At 39.8% G+C, this 19,118-nt stretch overlaps 1 protein-coding gene across 1 annotated transcript in view; it reads left to right on the forward strand.

Annotated features, from left to right (window-relative positions):
• Positions 1-19,118, forward strand: part of LOC114159897 (copine-8-like) — a 98,291-nt gene that overhangs the window by 71,065 nt on the left and 8,108 nt on the right. The window contains exons 15-20 of the mRNA XM_028042151.1: positions 5,568-5,749; positions 11,069-11,196; positions 13,861-13,963; positions 15,702-15,759; positions 18,407-18,480; positions 18,910-19,107. Of these exons, the coding sequence (XP_027897952.1) occupies positions 5,568-5,749; positions 11,069-11,196; positions 13,861-13,963; positions 15,702-15,759; positions 18,407-18,480; positions 18,910-19,107 (743 nt within the window). The remainder of the gene's footprint in view (positions 1-5,567; positions 5,750-11,068; positions 11,197-13,860; positions 13,964-15,701; positions 15,760-18,406; positions 18,481-18,909; positions 19,108-19,118) is intronic.

The raw sequence follows: 19,118 nt of genomic DNA on the forward strand, positions 1-19,118 counted from the left end.
AAAATGCTTTATCAAACATGACTTAAAAGAAGTTTGACTTCATAATTTAACACCTTGAAATTGGGAATTGTATCTTTAAGAAACCCCTGCTCTTTCTGAAGCTCTGCTAGGGCTATAATCAATTATTCCGGTAATTGGGTATTCTTTCGATTATTCTGACAATTAATCGAGTAATTGAATCAAAATTTTATCAAATAAATCATAACAGCAGTATCAATATCGGACATTAACGTCGGCCCAACTTATAGGCATCAGCAATTCATAGGCGGAAATCAGAGCGTTGCGCAACACAAATAATTACCCGGCCAGAACATGGTGCGCTAACTAATAAAACATAATTTAATGAAGCTTTGAGGCAGATAATTAGCCTCGAGGAATTTTAATACTCGAGTTCCTCGAATCATTCAAGGAATCGTTAAAGCTCTAAACTCCGCCTTCAGAAAGTCATCACAAGATGGCTCCTCTATTAACCCTTTAACAACGTTTTTGCCAATGATTCAAGGATTTCTTAAAGATGCTTGAAAGAATCAAAGTATGTTTTTGATGAAGGAATGACATTATTACATAATATGAAGCTGAAAAAGTTGATTTTACATGGTAACCTCCCTTCAACGTCTTCACCATCCGCCCAAAAACTGGAATATTTCTGCAGGGCATTTTCAACACTCTTAGTCTGGCTTTTAACTAATATTGACCTCATTGTCTTCAGGTTCTTCCATTTGAAACACGCCAAGTTTTCAAATTCTGGAACCCGTAGTCGAAACATAGCTTTCTCCTCCCTAATCTAAATCCTGCACACTGATGTGGTGGAGTGGTGCCAAAACCTGCTCTACATTCACTCTTCTCTGCGGTTTGTCCAGCCCCATGTTACAGGGATAAATGGACCTGCTGTGTTTCTCTGTCAGCTCATTTACATGGAGACAAAGCATCACATCAAACTAGTGAAATTCCACATTATAAATTCAATAACGGTAATTACTTTTAGCTTTTGGATTTCAGATTCCAGACAGATGTATGCGCTGCAACATAGTTGCCATAGCACACACAAATCATAACACTTCAACTGACGAGACATATTTAAAAAACATTTTTTGTGGAGTTGGAACGTGTCAAACATGGTTATAACTGTTATATATTATGTGATAATTTTGAAGATAAGTAAAAAAAAAAGAGAGACATTTTTGGAAAAGTCTTTCAATATGAGCCACAGTGGCGATGATTTAAGAAAGTTGCACATATCTGAAAATGCTCAGTAGGTAAAAACGGCCTCTTGGCTGCTCCACTGGGTACATAAATGGGTCATTATCAGGGTCCTGCAGGACATGGTGAAAGATGGAGGAGATAATTTTGACCATTAAGAAAATGTGTATGGAGCAGTTTCTACCACAAGCAAAATATTAACCGCCTGAGGATTAGGCAGTCACATAAAAACTGAATACAATATGCTGAGAAATGTTTCAAAGTTTAAAGGGGCTGTATTGTGTTTTTCAGCCACATAGTGTCATTTTGTAGAGTCAAGTAACTGTGTTAACTTCTGTTGTTACAAAAAATGCTGCATATGTCAAATGTGACTAATTTCTTGAAATTGGGGCTCTGTCTCTTTAAGAACTCCTGCTCTTTCTGAAACTCCACCTTCAGGAAGTCATCACAACACGGCTCCTCTATTAAACCTATAACTATGTTTTTACCAGCATTTCACTGAGGAGGAGCTCCTGTAATGAACTCAGCAGATGCTCAGTTCCACCAGGTGTTTGCTAATTGCTGCTGGCTAGTCTGAAGGAGCTGAGTGGGGAGTGCTGCTCTGGTAGGTGGAATCTCAGAAGCTTGGAAACTGCAGCTCAGAGGAGGAGCTGCTTCTCAAAGGCGGGGCTAGGTCCACCCAGGCATTTTGTACAGTTGAATGGTTGCCATGGAGAGTAAAGGATTTCTCAAACATGCATGAAAGAATCAAAGCAACACTCCCAAGTGGGTTTTTGATGAGGGAATGACAGTGCAACATGATACAAAGGTTAAAACAGGCAATTTGACATAATATTGCCCTTTTAAAGGATTTTACACAAGGCTTTTTACCCTAAATAAAACAAAAAACTAATTACACACGCTGGTTATTTCCTTTAAAATATTCTAGCTATTATGTAGAAGCAGTGGCTGATAAAAAGCAGAGTACATAATTATTTATTGGCTCCTATATAATACAATAAATCTTTATTTTTGAAAAATTAGGATTACAAAGGCTTGATATCACCTTAAGGTCACAGTTCCAGTCTGTGATCAGTTTCAAAATCCCTTCATTTTAACATTTACACAAAAAAAGAACAAAGAAAGGAAACAATGGGGTGTGTTCATAACCAAAAGGAAGATTTATTGGCTATTTTTTTTAACCATGTTAATCAGCAGGAAGCTGAAAGTAATCGTCTTTAGTCTGACCTTTAGCAGACTTCCATAACTGTCTGGAGGATTTCTGGCACACGTTTATTTACAGTGTTCTGCTCAGAGACGTTTGCTGGCATATATTTATGCTCAGCTCTCTCTTTTGGCTCCCGCCACAGGATTTCAATCAAGTTCAGAGTCTGGACTTTGACGGGGTCGTTACTTCAACTTTGTAAAGCCGCCAACTCGCTGCCAAGAGCCTTCTCCTGGGAATCCTTCCAAAGACGCCACGCTTGTCCAGCCCTCCTCTAATTGTCCTGTCATGAACTCTCATGTTCAACACGCTAACGGAAGTCGCTGGGGTCTTCTGAATATTTCACAGTCTGGTATCAGGGCTGGCCTCAAGCTTCCTATAAATAATCTTTAGAAAGAGGATTTTAGCTCAGAAGTGATGGACCTCAAAGTGTCTGGAATTATCCTCTTAGTTCTTCCCAGATTGATGGGAGGCAACAATTGCTGACAAGAAACTCTGTAACATGTAACATATGCAGTTGTTTCACATATACTGAATAACAAAGACTCGCACACATTTTTCTTCACTGTCTGAGGTTAAATCTGACCAAACGTTTCTTGTTTTAGGTCAATTAGAAGGGAATCCCAAAAGATTTAACCCAAGTCATACATTTCAAAAGTGTTATTCTTGACATTGACCATTTAAATTAAGTTACAAAAAAAACGATTAAAAAAAATGCTCTAGCTCTTTTTTCAGGCATTTGGCAAATGTAAATAATTTTGGTAATTCTAATTGACCTAAAACAAGAAAAGTTTGATCTGATTTAACTTTATACGGTGAGAAAAAAATACTTGTCTTTTTATTCAGTGTATAAATACAACTGTGTGTTCTAAAATGTAAGGCCTTTGAATTAACAGAATATATTTCTTTTTTTTTGTGCTTTTTATTATGTCTGTGCTTCATGTTTTCTGGTTGACAGAGCTCAGCTGTGGCCCAAACAAAATGTGTGCAAAGTTTGCTAAAGCATGAAATGTAGAACCTGAACTCATGGGTGTAGAAACGGACTGAATCCTGTTTGAGACCAGGAATGGAGGAGGGGACTGGTCGCATCATGCACATGGCAAATGCGTTGTTTATGAGCTCTCGAAAATGTAGACAATGTTTAGTAAATCCAGTGCCGGAGAATAGCTGTGCACATTATCAAGACGTTGCTTTTTTGGGAGGATTTTTTTAGTACAGATCATGTTTGATGAAAAATAATAGTTCTTGTTATGGGTTAGAAACTGGGTGAGACCTGACTGAGTAAAAGGGAAATCAGAGACCCTCATCCTGGATGTAACGGAGATTACCACCACCAGCCTGTACGACACGTGGTTACCATGGAGACTAAACATGGATCGAAGAAGAGAAATTGCTGACCTGAGTCACACTTTTCTTAGGGCATTTCCTTCTGCTGCTGGAGCTTCCAGAGAGAAGAGAGGTGTCACTCCCATCCCATGTGCTGCTTGACCTCTAGCATCTGAAGGAAGATGATGCTTCATTGATGGCCTCAGTTTGGGTTCATATTTGAAGTTTTCTGTAGCTGGATATCTGGTGAACCCAATAGATTTTTATGCAATTTGGCTTTTCATCCACACGTAACCTCTATTTAATATTACTAAAGATGATTGTTAATAAAAACTCTGACCAAAGTGTGGACTTTGGAAGCTTGAGGTTTAGAGGTCTGCGCATTACAGTCTGCAGCAAATAATGATGTCACATATGTGACTGTTGTTACATACATTGTATGTAACAACAGTGTATGTATGTTGTACATACATTGTATGTAACAACAGTGTATGTATGTTGTACATACAGTAACAACAGTCACTGTATGTGACTGTTGTTACTTCTTGACCAAATAGTGGAGGAAAGATGGCTGCTATCATAGTGCTAATTTTTATGTTGGTTAAGATGCTTTTTGCTTCTTCTTTTTTTAACTAATAAGCCCAACTGCTCCAATATGTTGCAAAGGAGAAAGAGCAATTTGAGTTCAGCTGTTTTACACCAGCTACCTCTCCCAATCGAGGCAAAATGCCGTCCAACATTAAGATACTTGCTTAACAGAGTTCCCAGTCCACTCTGTCTTGTGTTTCATTAACTTTATATTCTAACAGTAGCTCAACCTCTCTTTCTGTCCACACAAACGAACTTCCTGACTCCATATTTCGTTCCCAACAGAACATTGTGGTTGTTTTGAAGGACTGCGATTGGCTGACATAGATTTTAGCTTTACTCTACACTGGCCCCCTATGAGTTTGGTATGTTTAAAGCAACACTAAGTGGTGTAATTCAGCTTATTCATGTGAATACACACTTTTCTTAAACCAATTCTCTGTGGACAATGTTATTTTTTCAAATGATGTGATGAATGGTCATTTTTAAAGCATCACACACTCTACGAACAAACTTGTTATGAACAAGATCTTTCATTGTTGTGTGTGTCGTCTCTCAGGTTCTGAAAATCACCCGATAATTTTAAAAGTCTTGCTGTGTGAACCAAGGATTACATGCAACCCTGCACCATCACACCTGAATCATATGCTTGAATTACCTCACCTCTTTAGCATATCATCAAGTTTGGCAAAGGCCTAGTAACAAGCCATTCTTTTTATACAGGTGTGTTGGTGCAGGCTTGCATCTAAAGCTTGCAGGACAGTAGATCTCCAGGACTTATGCTGGAACCCCCTGAATTAGATTAATCTTTTTTATTTTGAACTATTTCTGTTAGTTGTTAAGTCTCAAGAAAACCAATCACACTCTAACAGTATTCTGTTAGTGACATGACTCCTAAGCATGGAAGATTGATAAGGTCTAAAAATCACTGCAAAGTTCTCCTTATATTCCATATGTTGCACTCCATGGCATGCTCATTTATCTCAACAATTGTACCGTCTGTTATTTATTAGCCGCTCCATTCTGCAGCTGTGATTTTACCACAGGTTTCACAAATTCACCGGTTCACCAAATGCATCATTCAGCATCTGAATCTATCTTGCCTCCGATTCTGCCAGGGGTGTAACAAATGTATTTAGATCTAAATCTACACTGCGTGAACTAATATGAATCGAACGCAGGGGAAAGAAACATAACGACAGTATGTTGCTGACTTGTGTTTTGTTGTGTTGCTATGTTTGGGGCGCAGGCAACCCTTCCCAGCCCACCTCGCTCCATTACATGAGCCCGTACCAGCTGAATGACTACGCCGTGGCCCTGCGTGCCATTGGGGAGATCATCCAGGACTACGACAGCGACAAGTTGTTTCCTGCGCTGGGATTCGGTGCCAAGCTCCCACCAGACGGGCGTGTCTCCCACGAGTTTCCCCTGGTGAGGAAAAGTTTTACACAACATACAACCCTCCGTCAGGGCTGGGGATCACCCAACTATGCGTACTGGATTCAAGTTCATGTTTTTTGCATTGCGCAGTTCAAAGTGCCTTTAGTTATCAAAATATGTTGATCAGTGTTCCATTTACTACTAATCAAAGGCAACTTTAAACAGTTTTAACTTTTCAGTTGGAGTTTATATTTTGTTAACAATGCTTTCCAATAACATATTTACTTAGTTATATGTTCAATTTCCTGTGAACTTTAACCATTTTTAAACTTCAAAACACAGTGGACGGCTTCCCTACGTAAACCACTGGGTTAGCTAGTTTTCTGGGGGGGAACCTCATATCAGTTTTTTTTTTTTAGTAATTTCACTGTGATTATATGTAGCTTTTATTTCAGTGTTTTTTTTATTCTGTGACTGTGGCTTACATCTAATTAAATCTAAAATAACAATTCAGAATTTTCACGAAAGACAAAAAAAAAATATTTCTCTTGACCCACTCAAAATGTCTGATCGCATACTGTGCATCTTATGCATTTAATATTTGCATGCGTAGTTGCATCAGTGCAGCATCTCATGGTGAAGGTCACTTCCTTCAGACTCTGGGACTTTGATTCTCCTATAAAATCTGAAAAGAGGAACAACAGTCCAGTCCTTATTTAACCCAGGTGAGATGGTTTTGAGGTCTGTGGTTCAGGAGTGGCATAACATGAGGAGTGTTGCAGCTGGAGTCCATGTCATGTAAACATCTCTGTGTCTCCCTGTTTTGTGAATCTCCCTCGAACTCTTGAGTTGGTCCTTGTTTGTAATCCTTTTAAGGACGTGTTTCCCCTTGTTGTTGTGTAATTTTTTTCTAACACACTTTTTCCTTTCTCTCAACCATCAATAGGCTCTGCACATTTCTATATCGGTGACCTTTTGTGACATATTCTGCATTTGGAGGATTTTATTGTGACTGTCTGCTGAACGGCAGTCCTCCTTATGATTATGTAGGTTATGATATGGCCATAAACAATACATTTCTGTTTGTTTTTTCCAGTCTAATGTAATAGTTACATTATGTGAGAAACTTTATTTTGGGTTTTCATTTGCCTTAAGCTATAACCGGCTAAATCGACTGAACATATTGCTGTAATGGATCTAAAGTGAAGCAAGGCACCTTTATGGGTAGGATTTTATATTTGACAAATCCTCAAATTCTCACTTTGAAATACTATACATCCAAAAGCATTTATCGTCGGTGTTTGGTTGGGGGGGAAAAATCCCTCTGTGTTTGAATAAAACAACTAAAATATATCACGGATGAGATTTTATTACTGCATCCACCAAAACTAGCTGCAATTCAACCGTGTAAAGAAAATAACATGCAAACTGAAGATATTTTGCTGTCCAAGGATTGTTTTAAAAGAGAATTATTGCTACATTTAGACAAACATTTAACCTGTTGTGTTGGCAGTTGGTGGAAATAGGAGTCCAACATAAAAAAGTTAAAAAAGGTACGGGCACAAATTCCAGTCATAAACGTTTGGTATTTGTAAATCAGACTGCGTAGTTGTGTTTGACCTACTGGAATTTGTTTATGGTCTTTCTGTAGCAAGTACACAGAGTCTCTCCAAGCACCGTTTCTATGACAGCACAGTTTGATCGTCAAGTTTGACATTGACATGAAATTGGCTGACCAGCTGAAAGGTCGAATGTTGAAACTCACACACAAGCAAGGGAACGTGAGATTTGACTTTTGCATGATGTTTTTCACTTTTTACCTGTAAAAAGCCCTCAACAACAAAAAGTTGGTATTCTTTACAATTACAAATCTTTTTTAAACACATATATTTTTGCACATATCTCATCCATTTATCTCAAAATAGATGAGATAAAATTCTCATCTATTTTGTTTCACAGGGTTACCAAGCTCTTGGTTTAGCAGTACAAAATATTCATGGTGGGTATTTGTGCCAATATAAGGGAGATTAACAGTCTGTGCAGATTAGTTTTTGGTTGTGAACGCACTGCTTCACATTCATGAGAATGTTTGAGTCAGTTATTTAGTTACATTTGAATTTATTGCCATTCTAAGTCCAAAAAGACAGAAAAGGTGCAGAGTCCTTCACTTTGTCTAACTTTTCATAGCTCATCCATTCATCACTTTTCCCAAAAGAAAAGGTACCCTGACTTCTCCCCAGCTCCACACAGCCATCTTGGTCGGTTTACTCTTCCGTCCAGATGTTTTTCCAGAGGCATTTGCAGCCAATACAGCTGCTCTGCCTTGGGTAGCAGCTTCCCCCACGGCGCTGAACCTCCAGTCGAGTCTCACATGCATTATTCTCAGCATTAAGGATTCCACTTGCAGCTGTAGAGCAGTAGTAGTGGGAATGGGCGGCCGCTGATTGTGGCACAATTATACAAGCTCCATTTAGAAAGCCAAGGATTCCATGTGCAGTTGTATTTATGGGTAACCGAGCAAAGTTAAACATGGCTTCCTGCTATTTTTAGTTACTTACTGTTGTTTCTTCTTTGAAACTTTCCTTGGAGCGCATGGAAAACACATTCACTGGCACAAAAATCAAACTTCTAGAAAATTTACATCAACAGATGAGGAAGGTTTTAAAGACGTATCCACATCGCTGTCCTTTCATTAATCACAAAATTCTTTGACATAATGATGCCTGAGCAGCAGTCCTTTTTAACAAAAGCCAAATTATAGATTCTTAAGTACTTAAAACTCTTTGATCTGGAACTTGTTTGGAATTTTGAATTAAAACAAGGATGCTACTTATTATCCATCCCTGTGGTGGGTTAATAGCCTTGCATGTAATTCGGCATGAAGCATGTGAGATAGTTTGTCATTCCAAGCACTTTTCCAGTTTGGAGAAATGTTTTATTGTTTTTCTCTGAATATTAGCAAAAAATATTGTTCTAATATGAATTGGTACTGCGACCTTTATGCTAATTTATGCAAGTGCTACCCAAATGTGGTAGCAGCAATTCAGTAATAAGATTACTCAAGTTCATGCTGCACTATGCAGACGCTTTTTCTACAGTGATGAGGAGTCACTCAGCTCAGCATGCTAAATGCTTGGAATTGCTCCAACTGACAGCAGCCTAACCTATTTTTTGACGAATTCTTCTGGAATTATTTCCCCACAAACTTTTGTTACATTAATGCTCATAAGATGTTTTCATTTTTTGTACATCAGCATACACAGCAATGTGGAAAACAGTGTTCCAGCAGTGTTTGGTTGTATGTGAACACCAGAACGTGATAAAAGTGCTATTTTTGAGCCCCCTTTTTTATATATATATCATAATCAATTGAAGCTGTAGGATGTAGCTTTTATTAAAAATATCTGGGGCATGCTGTGGTGGCGCAGGGGGTTAGCACGCGCCACATTTGGAAGCCTTAGTCCTCGACGCGGACGTCGTGAGTTCGACTCCCGGTCCCGGCGACCTTTGCTACATGTCTTCCCCCCTCTCCTCGCCCTCTTTCCTGTCTGCCTACTGTCGCAAAAAATATGAGCCACTAGTGCCGCAAAAATTCTTTGGAGAAAAAAAAATATATATACATCTTTTTTCTTTTTACATATTTGTTAACATTATCATTATGTTGTGACAGTGTAAGGCATATAATCTCTGAAAAATATTAGCTCCTCTGCCTTTGTAATGGTGTAAAATACACCACCAATGTCTGAAACAATCAATCAGAGGCAGGGGGAGGGTCTTAGCGGTGTCAATCACTCTTGTGTACACCCCCCCACAGCTGGTTCACCACAACATAGCCTGTCACAAAAGCTAATTCTAATTAGCATAGCCAACAATGGCAGTGAATAAAAATTTTCCTGGACCCGCCTTTTGCTTCTGATTGGTTGTTTTTGACCTTTTTTCTTCAGACAGCGACAGTAGCTCAGGGAGCAGGTGAAAGAGATCGATTTTTTCACAGATTATCTGTCTCATCTTATACCATGGTGACACTTTTAACAAATGTGGAAAAAACATATTTTTTAATAAAAGTTACATACCGCAGATTTAATGGTTGGATTTGCAGGTAAATATATGTTGATGAATGTACCTTGAAGCCCGTGGTGTTTATAGAGCCAATCTATAAAAAAAGAGTCTAAGTGTGTCGTCACCAGCATGCCTGGTTGTTCTGCTGCTCAGCGTTTGTAACTGCAGTGTGGTGTTTTAACAGCCTGGGTCATTTAATTCCATGACTCACTATGAGTTTAATAGTCTGCTACTTATTCTATTGTAAAACGATCAGGCTTTAATACTATATAGACGCTGTTCTGTGCTTGGAGGGTGATTAAGTGTAATTTGTGTTTGGAAGATCTCACAAGGCACATGCCCAGTTGAAGAGCAGAGTGGAGTAGAATATCTCACTAGTATAAAATAAGATGTTGATGAAGTGACTGTACAGGGATGTGGTGAACTGTGAGCCTGTTGTATTTTGATTAAAGCATACAGTATGTCAACATCTGATTAGAACTTGGGCAATAACGGAGGAATGAATGGCACGAAAACATCAATAAGCATTTTAATTTATGTTTTTCACTGTGTTATGCCTGACTATGAAAACTCCTTTGCAAATCAATTTGAGTGATTGATTATTTGTAGCAAATGAAAAAATAAATGTGAAAAATAAAACAGCACAGAAGACCAATAAAATTATTTATAAGAGAAAAATATTGGCCTAACCAGTCATGGGGGAAACGACTGTTGCATGGCAAATATTGCCAATAACAAAATAAATATATATATTTTTTTATTATGTAACAGAACTGAAACAAAAAGTGTACATAAGTTGAAATGTAGTTTTCTTGAGGATTGTTGATATGTAGATGGACTTGTATATAAATACAACTATATTTTGTCAAATTCTTAAAATGATGGGCTAAGTTTTTTTCTTTGTTTGTTTTTTGTTGGGCTTTTTTTTTTTTTTTGCCAAAATTGACTTTGTCAAAATAAAAATAAAAAACACCCTTTTATTTCCAAAAGATGTTTTAAGAAAAAACAACAGCAAAAACTTTTAGCAAAAAATGTCTGAGGCCATTATTTTAGAAAAGTGATGATTTTGAAGCCATGCGTTTCAGTATTAACTCTAATTTGACTTAAAAACCTAAATCATAACAACTCAAGTTCATCTCCCTACTGCCTTCCAATTATCTAAAACAAATATCCCTAATTAAACTGGATGTTTCTTGATTTTCCCCACAGAGAAAAGCCGTTTTATTGATTAATCTATATGAGAACTCTCTAAAATTTCTTTGACAGTTTTCAAGTTTGAAAGTCCGTTTTGTCCTCTGTGCTTGTGTCCAGAACGGTAACCCTCAGAACCCGTACTGCAGCGGTATTGACGGCGTGATGGAGGCCTACTACCAGAGCCTGAAGAGTGTGCGCCTGTACGGACCCACCCATTTCTCCCCTGTTATCAACCATGTGGCCAGGTAGGTCAAAGTAAATGTGCAGTTAGCTCAGGCAGAGAAATCAATAACTGCTGTTAAAGCGTGGACATTTACGGTAATTAGGTTTTAGTTGAGCGGTGACCAATTTGCTGCCCTTAGGGGCATTTGAACAAAAGGAAAAACTGTTCAAACCTCCCTCAGAGGAAGTGGAAATGCTTCACCTCATGAGCTTCATGAGTTGACAAGCAATTAACTGAATCCCAATGGATGCTTGTAGAAAAGGACCTAAAGCTGATTAATCCTCGGCCTATAGCTCCCTGCGGGTCTCTGGTGCAACATTTGCAAGAATCTGCTTTTTCTGTCTTTTAAATATTTAAAACAAATAACGTACTCGCTTGCAGATACTAAGAGATTCTGTCAGAAACACTTTCCTAGTTGACGAATACAACCATAGGAAAAATGAAGTATGCCTTCTGTCAGTGTTTGGGTTTTATGCTTAAGGACATAATACTAATTCAGTTTTTACCAGTTTCTATATTTAAACAAACATAAAGAATGTCAAACCCAACTCCACAGTGTCATCTTTTAAATTCGTTAAGCTAAAATGGAAAACCTGTGTTCTGAAACTAACGATATCTTTACTGCTTTCATTGGACCAATGCATTTCGGGTAGTGGATAAGCATCACTTGTTTGAGTGACGTGGGGAGAGGAAACAGAACTGCTGTGTAAAACAGTTTTCATCTACTTCAAAATAAGAGCATGAATACAAGCATCAGTACCCAAAACCTCAACACAGACGTCAAACTTTATCCACCTGAAAGTTTACAAAACAGCCAGGTCAATTAGCGCATTAGAATTTATCCAGAAAATGTTATTTGGGGAAAGCTAAGTGTGCTAAGCGTTTTCAAGGCTAGCAAAAATGCTAAGGCGCTAAACAAAAATTAGCGCATCAATAATAAAGGTTTAGCTACTTGGAAAAATTCTTAACAGTTGATAACCAAACTTTCAACATGGATGTCGAACTTTATTCAACTGAAAGTTTACAAAACAGCCAAGTTAATTTGCACATTAGATTAATTTATGGTAAGCTATGTGCGCTAAACATTTTCAACATTAGCAAAAGCGCTAAGCAAAATATTCGCTCCATAGCGCCTTGGTGGATTAGTAGAAGTGTGACTTCCACACCTCCATCTGTAAACAGAATGGATGAAACAGAATAAAACCAAGGTTCTGAAATGACCCATTCATAGTTCAGAGGTCAACCTGTTTGACAGGATGTGCCTATGTCTGCAATCCCATAATGAAGTGTGAGTCAAAAAGCCTCCACAACAATGTGATAGACAGATCTACTCCCTCTACTCTACTGTAAATTATTGCTGTCAAAGGCGAAGCTACAAGCTGCTGAGTCATGGAGTGTAGATTGTTCATCCACACACAGCTGTTCACACGTGTTTAGTAAAAAGTGAGGAATTTGTTTTGACTGTACAACTTTACAAGCTGGAGAAAACAAGTTTGTTTTATCTTCACTTTTTTTGTTTGTTTGTTTTTTTATTTTTAACCCTGACTAAATACTAAGCGAACGAAATAAAGTTCTGAGGCTGTTTTGCACGGCAGCTTCTCCCGACTCCCACCTGACGTCTCCTACTGCCAGATCTCGTCTCATGATCCTGGAGACTGACTGTAACAAGCACTTTTCCCACCTTTCATCATTGGCTTTCAGATCCCCCATCTCGCTCTCTGGCTCTCTGTCTCGTTCCGTCCGCCCACTCAGCCTGAGAATAGCTGCATTGTTCGGCGCCCGCTTTCTGACTAAAAGCAAGGAAGACGCCAGCCAAACAAGTGACATCATGTCACGTCAAATCCTTAGGCGCCGGTGCCTGTGTGGCATCGGAGCGTTGCTAAACTCGCAAAAACGCCGTCCCGCTCCATCACCTCAGACGTTTAGCATCAGCGTACTGGAAAAAGAAAAAAAAGAACTGCTCCGTTTCGTTGCGGAGATAAATAAATAAAGGACCTGACCTTAATGTACAGCGCTGTGTGTCTTCTTTGATCATGAGTGGTGCTGCTCACAAATGTTTTATTCATTTGATGAATTAGCGTGAACATTTGTTATGGTGCTGAAATGTCTGTGCTGCCTCTGTAACATTACATTCTGTCACCAAGTCCTGTTTCAGATACATAGAAGACATGAAAGATGTTGGAGCTAACATTAAAGTTACAAACAGCTTTTAGTTGGAACATCTGTGAAGAACTAGAATTTGTGATAAAAAAAGAAACGGAAACTTCAAAATAAATTGATGTTTTACATAAGTCTGTGTTTGACTGTCACGGCGTCTAATTGGTCAGTATTTCTTTAATAAAATAAAGCTACAGTTTCACTGATCTCTGATGGGTAATTTCCTAAAATGAGGTTTTCTGTAATAAGATAATTGTGAGCCGGTGATAGAGGCTGGAGATGGAGGGCTTATTAAACACTTACTCCGACAAGTTAATATCTGCCCATCCATAAAATTGATGCTTCCCATAATCTTCTTCCCTGGTACAAATGAAACTTGTCAGTGGGGCAACTATTAGGCAGACCTCGCATGTTTTATCTCCTCTAATAAACGTCTGGATAGCATGTTTTATGGAAGTGAAAGTTTTTATGTTGCTGCGTCTCTTTTTAACTTTTTTTTTTTATTATTTCTTGTCTGTTTCGACGCCAGGTATGCATCGGCGGTGACGGACGGATCGCAGTACTTCATCCTTCTCATCATTTCGGATGGCGTGATCACTGACATGGCGCAGACCAAGGAGTCCATTGTAAATGTACGTGTTTACTTTTATTCTTTATGAAGCCTTGTTAGAAAATGAAGTAGATTATTGTATAACACCTAAGACCCTGCAGTGATTATCATCCATTTTCTATCCTTGCGTGATTGGAAAGGCATGACGCAGCCTAGATTCATCCCCAGTCTGTCACACCTTCTTGCTACAACAGCACAACCTTCCACCTCAATGCTTTCAACAAATGAATATGGATTTTTTTTCCCCTCATAATTCAAGCGGTTTTAAGAACAATATCCACAGAAAATGGAAGACGGTATTGACGTCTTCAGCTGGTCCAGTGGTTCTCTGACAGCTTTCCTTGCTGGTGAATCTGCACAGAAAGTCATTTTTTAAATTTTACAAAGTCCAAAGCAGGAGAACATGGTTCTCCTGTATCCCTTCTTTGTATTTGGTTCACTGGAAGGATACTCAAACATATAGACACGTTACATGTGGAAATTTCACACGTGAAAAACGCTGGAGGGCAGAAAGACGATTCTTCAACACAGAAAAACTGCGAAAGTGATTATTTCCTCTGTTGAAGAACAACTCAAAACCACTTTTCCTCTTTTTTTGTGCTATGTCGGTTACGCTACACACAGACTCGTTGCCATAGCAACCGACAGACAAGAGCTCAACTAATGTATTGGGATTCAATACCAAAAATCATGCAAAGGGACAGTGATCGTTTGGATGTACTTTAATATCCTGTAGCGCCAAAACGTAACTCAGGGTCAACAAGACCTGATCAGATTGAATCAGTTGGAGCCGTAACACAGACAGTCCAGGTGAAATATCCAACACACCTCACAAAATGAGATTCACAGTATTGTGGGCAAGTCCACATGCACTGCTGCTGATACACTGCAAAATTAGCGAGGAACGCTGGAGGTTTCACTATAATTAAGACTCCAACAAAGGTCCTGAAAAACCAGCAAACACCCAGTATGAAAGGGAGGCTATAAAAAGCTAAAGCCTTCTCATGCTTCCTACACTTGCACTCTTATCTCCACTAATTAGGGGAGTGAGGGTGGAACAACGGCAGCGTGGTCACCCCCGCCTTCCTGCTCTGTGTTTTCAGCTTTAATAACCCTAATGAGTTTGCTCGGAGTTAATATGGGCAATGATTTCAAGTGATCTCAAACGTTTGGAAACCGAGTTGCCCCAGGTGCTGCGCCTAAATTGCCGAGTTACGCCAAGCCTCTCCGCCCTCATCTTGGTGGAACATAAAGTAAGGCGTGAGGGTGATTATTTCCTACGTCCCTCGTTTCTCTGGCAATCTTAGTCCTCAGTCTAATAACCGGAAGAAGTTATGAAACTCTTACAAGACCTCCATTCATCACTCCGCGCTAAAACCCCGCTTTGTTGTCCCACTTGACTGAGATTTAATAAACAATATTGCGGTGCCGATCAGCAGTTGAACCGAGACCCGGGGTTGGGATGTGCAGAGGTGGATGTAAATTGGACTCGTTTCTAAACCGATAAGCTTTGGGAGATTTAGACAAGTTCATAGATGCATGAAATTAGAAACTGGCTCGGCGAGAGGCTTCACGAAACACGCCGCGGATCTCTTAACAATAGCGATGACATGTTCCATAGGTCTCCCTTTGCATGAACTGTTTCTTCACCATGCTTTTGGTAATTTGGCTGACAGCATGCGGAGTTTAACTTTGCCAATAGAGATTTCATTGAATGTTGCTGCCTTTAATGTCCCTCTATTTGTTTCACCTTTTTGCAGGCCGCTTCTCTGCCAATGTCGATTATAATAGTTGGAGTTGGACCTGCAGAATTTGATGGTAAGTTGAGGTGTGTGTATGTGACTAACTGGAACACAGTAATCTTGAACCTTTGCTTTACAAATAAAGCAAAGGTTTAGCCGTCCTTAGTAGCCGTCCTCAGTCAATAGATTTTGGTAATCACCTTTTCCTGAAGTTAGTCTTTTGGATTTTTGCCCATTGTTCTTTGCAATAGAGCTAAAGCTGAATCAGATTGGATGGAGAGCATATGTGAATGTTAGTTTTCAAGTCTTGTTTCATGTTCATAATTTGAGAGCCCAGACACCCTGCAGAGGAAATTTTCATCTACTTTTATCCGTGATCTCGTTATTTCAAGAGCTTGTGACCATAGATCAGGGCAGGAACGTAGATCTACTGGTAAATGGAGAACTTCGCCTTTTGACTCAGCTCTCTGTTCGTTATGACAAACCAGTACAGAACCTGCTTCACTGAAGACACTGCACCAATCCGCCTGTTGATCTCTTGCTCCATTTTTCCCTCATTCGTCAACAAGATCCCGAGATACTTAAACTCCTCCTCTAGAAACAGGACCTCTTCCCTGACCCAGAGATGTCATTTTACCCCTTTCAAGCTCAAGACCATGACCCTGGAGGCACTTATCCAGAATCAGTGACAAAGGGCAGCCATGGCTGTGTCCAACTCTCACCAAATACCAGTTACCAAACTCTGACTCCAGTCCAGAGGTCGCGGTAACAGAATATTTTCAGTATTTAACTGTTTTTTTTTGTTATTGTTTTTGGGATGGGAAAGTTTGAAGCCCATCCGTCATTTTGACAGGTTATAATTAACACCCCTGAATGATGCACATGGGCAGATATTATAGACTTTACGCAAAGATTTCATCGCAAAGGCAACTAAAATTAATCAGCAAAAAAATCCTTTCTGAAAATCATCTCATGGACACTGAACTAATAGCATCTTTCTGACCGGGAGCTGGCAGCGTGTTGAAGAGTTATGGACCGGAAGCTTTGGAGCTTCTGGTTCTGAAGCGCATTCCAAACCTTTGGTTAAAATGGCGCCTTTAATTCCAGTCTCCATTACATACAGACCAGAGAAAACTAAAGAGAATGCAACGTTGTATTAATCCATTTACAGTCTAAACAGAGGAGCCGGCAGTTTATCTTGAGGAAATAAATAACGGTGCAGAAGTTAATTAGACCGTAACATGCGCAGTCCGCTGCACAACCAATGCGGACGCGGCTCTGCCGCTGCGAAGGGTTAAACATAACTCACCCTGCGGCTTCAACAAATGGAGCTAAAAGACATACATTTTTTAAAATTTTTATTTCCTTTATTTAACCCTCCCGCACCCAGAAGGAGAGCGGCGTTCTGGCGGAGCGCGGCAGACGTAACATCTGTCCGTTTCGGGGAAGCGAAACCACGCAAAAAAAGTGAAGTGCTGCTAATTTAAGTGGAGCCATTTAATTTAATTTATTACAAGTTATTGTGGCCACAGTCAGTGGTTTGTGTCACTACGGAGAAAAAGTTAGATGCGTTTGTCTGCTTTATGTGTGATGGGATCTGGATTCACGGTTCAACTAGATGAATATTAACTATTATATTAGCATGAAAATGCGACTAAATAACCTATGTTAATATGATTATAATTTGACGGGTAAAAATAGATAAACATGACCAATTTTTATTTTTATGCAGTCTGTCAAAATGACGGATAACAGAAAAGTCTAGCGCGACCTCTGCTCTGGTCATACAGGGACATAACAGCCCTGCTACCCCATACTCCTGGAGTTCACCTCACAGAATTCCCAGAAGGAATCCAACGCCTTCTCCAAATCCATCATACCCATGCATACCAGTTGGGCGAACTCCCATAAACTTTCCAGAACCCGGCTGAGGGTGCAGAGCTGGCCCAGTGCTCCAAAACCAGGACGAAAACCTCACTGCTCTTCCTGAGTCCAAGATTCGACTATCCCTCATGATCACATATCACTTAAAACTCCGACTCAAATTTGGGTTTGGAGCGTAACAAAATATGGAAAATTTTAAGCTTTTGCAAAGCAGTAAAGACATAAAACAGAAGCTAGAAAAAAAATCCCATTTGTCTTTCAGAAAAAGCGAATGGTTTTTATTTGCTTTTCCTATACAATTACCCCATCCCTCACATCGTCTCCTGTGTTGTTTACGAACACCAGACCAGTCCTCTGTGAAAACAAGCTCATTGAGGATGAGCAATGAGCTCCACAAAAATGATCACACGTCTGAAACTGCTGTGTCTGGCTGTTTAATGTCCCTGCAGTGCCGTTGCAAACATATTCCATCCCGTTTCCCATAAGCCCACACTTATACGTAAGTGACGTCCCAGAGGCATCACGCTCAGCGTGCAGATTCTCCGCATCACTCCACATTTGGCGTAGTCTCCTAGGATATGTGGGCCGCTAACATCCAAATTACTTTATGGTGGCTAATGAAATATAGTACCGTCAACCTACCTCTGTATTATCTGGCTCCAAAACAGGAGGCCTTGTCAAAGTACGCAAAGAACATTACCGACTGTGGTTGGTTGGCATTTCAACCAGGTCATCTTCAAATCAGAGTTAATTCATCGAAGGATGAGATTTCAGACAATCCAGCTTGTGATTTTATTCTCCTGACTGACAGTAAGGAAGTGATGTTGCTTCCTTCGCAGAAATGATTGAGCTGGACGGGGACGAAGAGAGGATCTCATCCCAGGGACGATGTGCAGAAAGGGACATCGTTCAGGTACAGAGTATTCCCAAATAAGAAATTTGAAATTTAAGATTAAAGCTGCAGTGTGTGACTTTTATTAAAAAACATATATATTTTCTTACATATTTATTGAAACTGTCACCATGTGGTGAGACAAATTGTCTGTGAAAAAAACCCAGCTCCTCTTCCTTCTTCCAATGCCAACTAGAAACAACCAATCAGAGCCAGGAGGCGGGTCTTAGCGCTGTCACTCATCCTCCGTGTGGCACTATCACATATCATATTGTCACGACATGGTGACTGTTTTGACAAATAGGTAGAAAACATATTTTTCATAACAGTTACATAGTGTAGCTTTAATGGAAGGGATCATGGTGGTTGACTCTCTTCTCTGTTCTCTGCCTTTTGCCCAATTCATTTCCACCTTCCATATCTCATTTCTTCACTTCTTTTCCTCGTTAGTTTGTTCCTTTCAGAGACTACATCGACCGGCGAGGAAACCACATTCTGAGCATGGCTCGTCTGGCTAAAGAAGTGCTCGCCGAAATCCCCGACCAGTTTCTCTCCTACATGAGGACCCGAGGGATTAAACCAGGCCCCCAGCCGCCACCTTATACCCCGTGTCCGCCCCCGGCCATCCACCCGCTCCACACCAGACGGGTAAGCCGGAT

This window comes from Xiphophorus couchianus, chromosome 2 (genome assembly GCF_001444195.1).
Source record: "Xiphophorus couchianus chromosome 2, X_couchianus-1.0, whole genome shotgun sequence".
Lineage (NCBI taxonomy): Eukaryota > Metazoa > Chordata > Actinopteri > Cyprinodontiformes > Poeciliidae > Xiphophorus > Xiphophorus couchianus.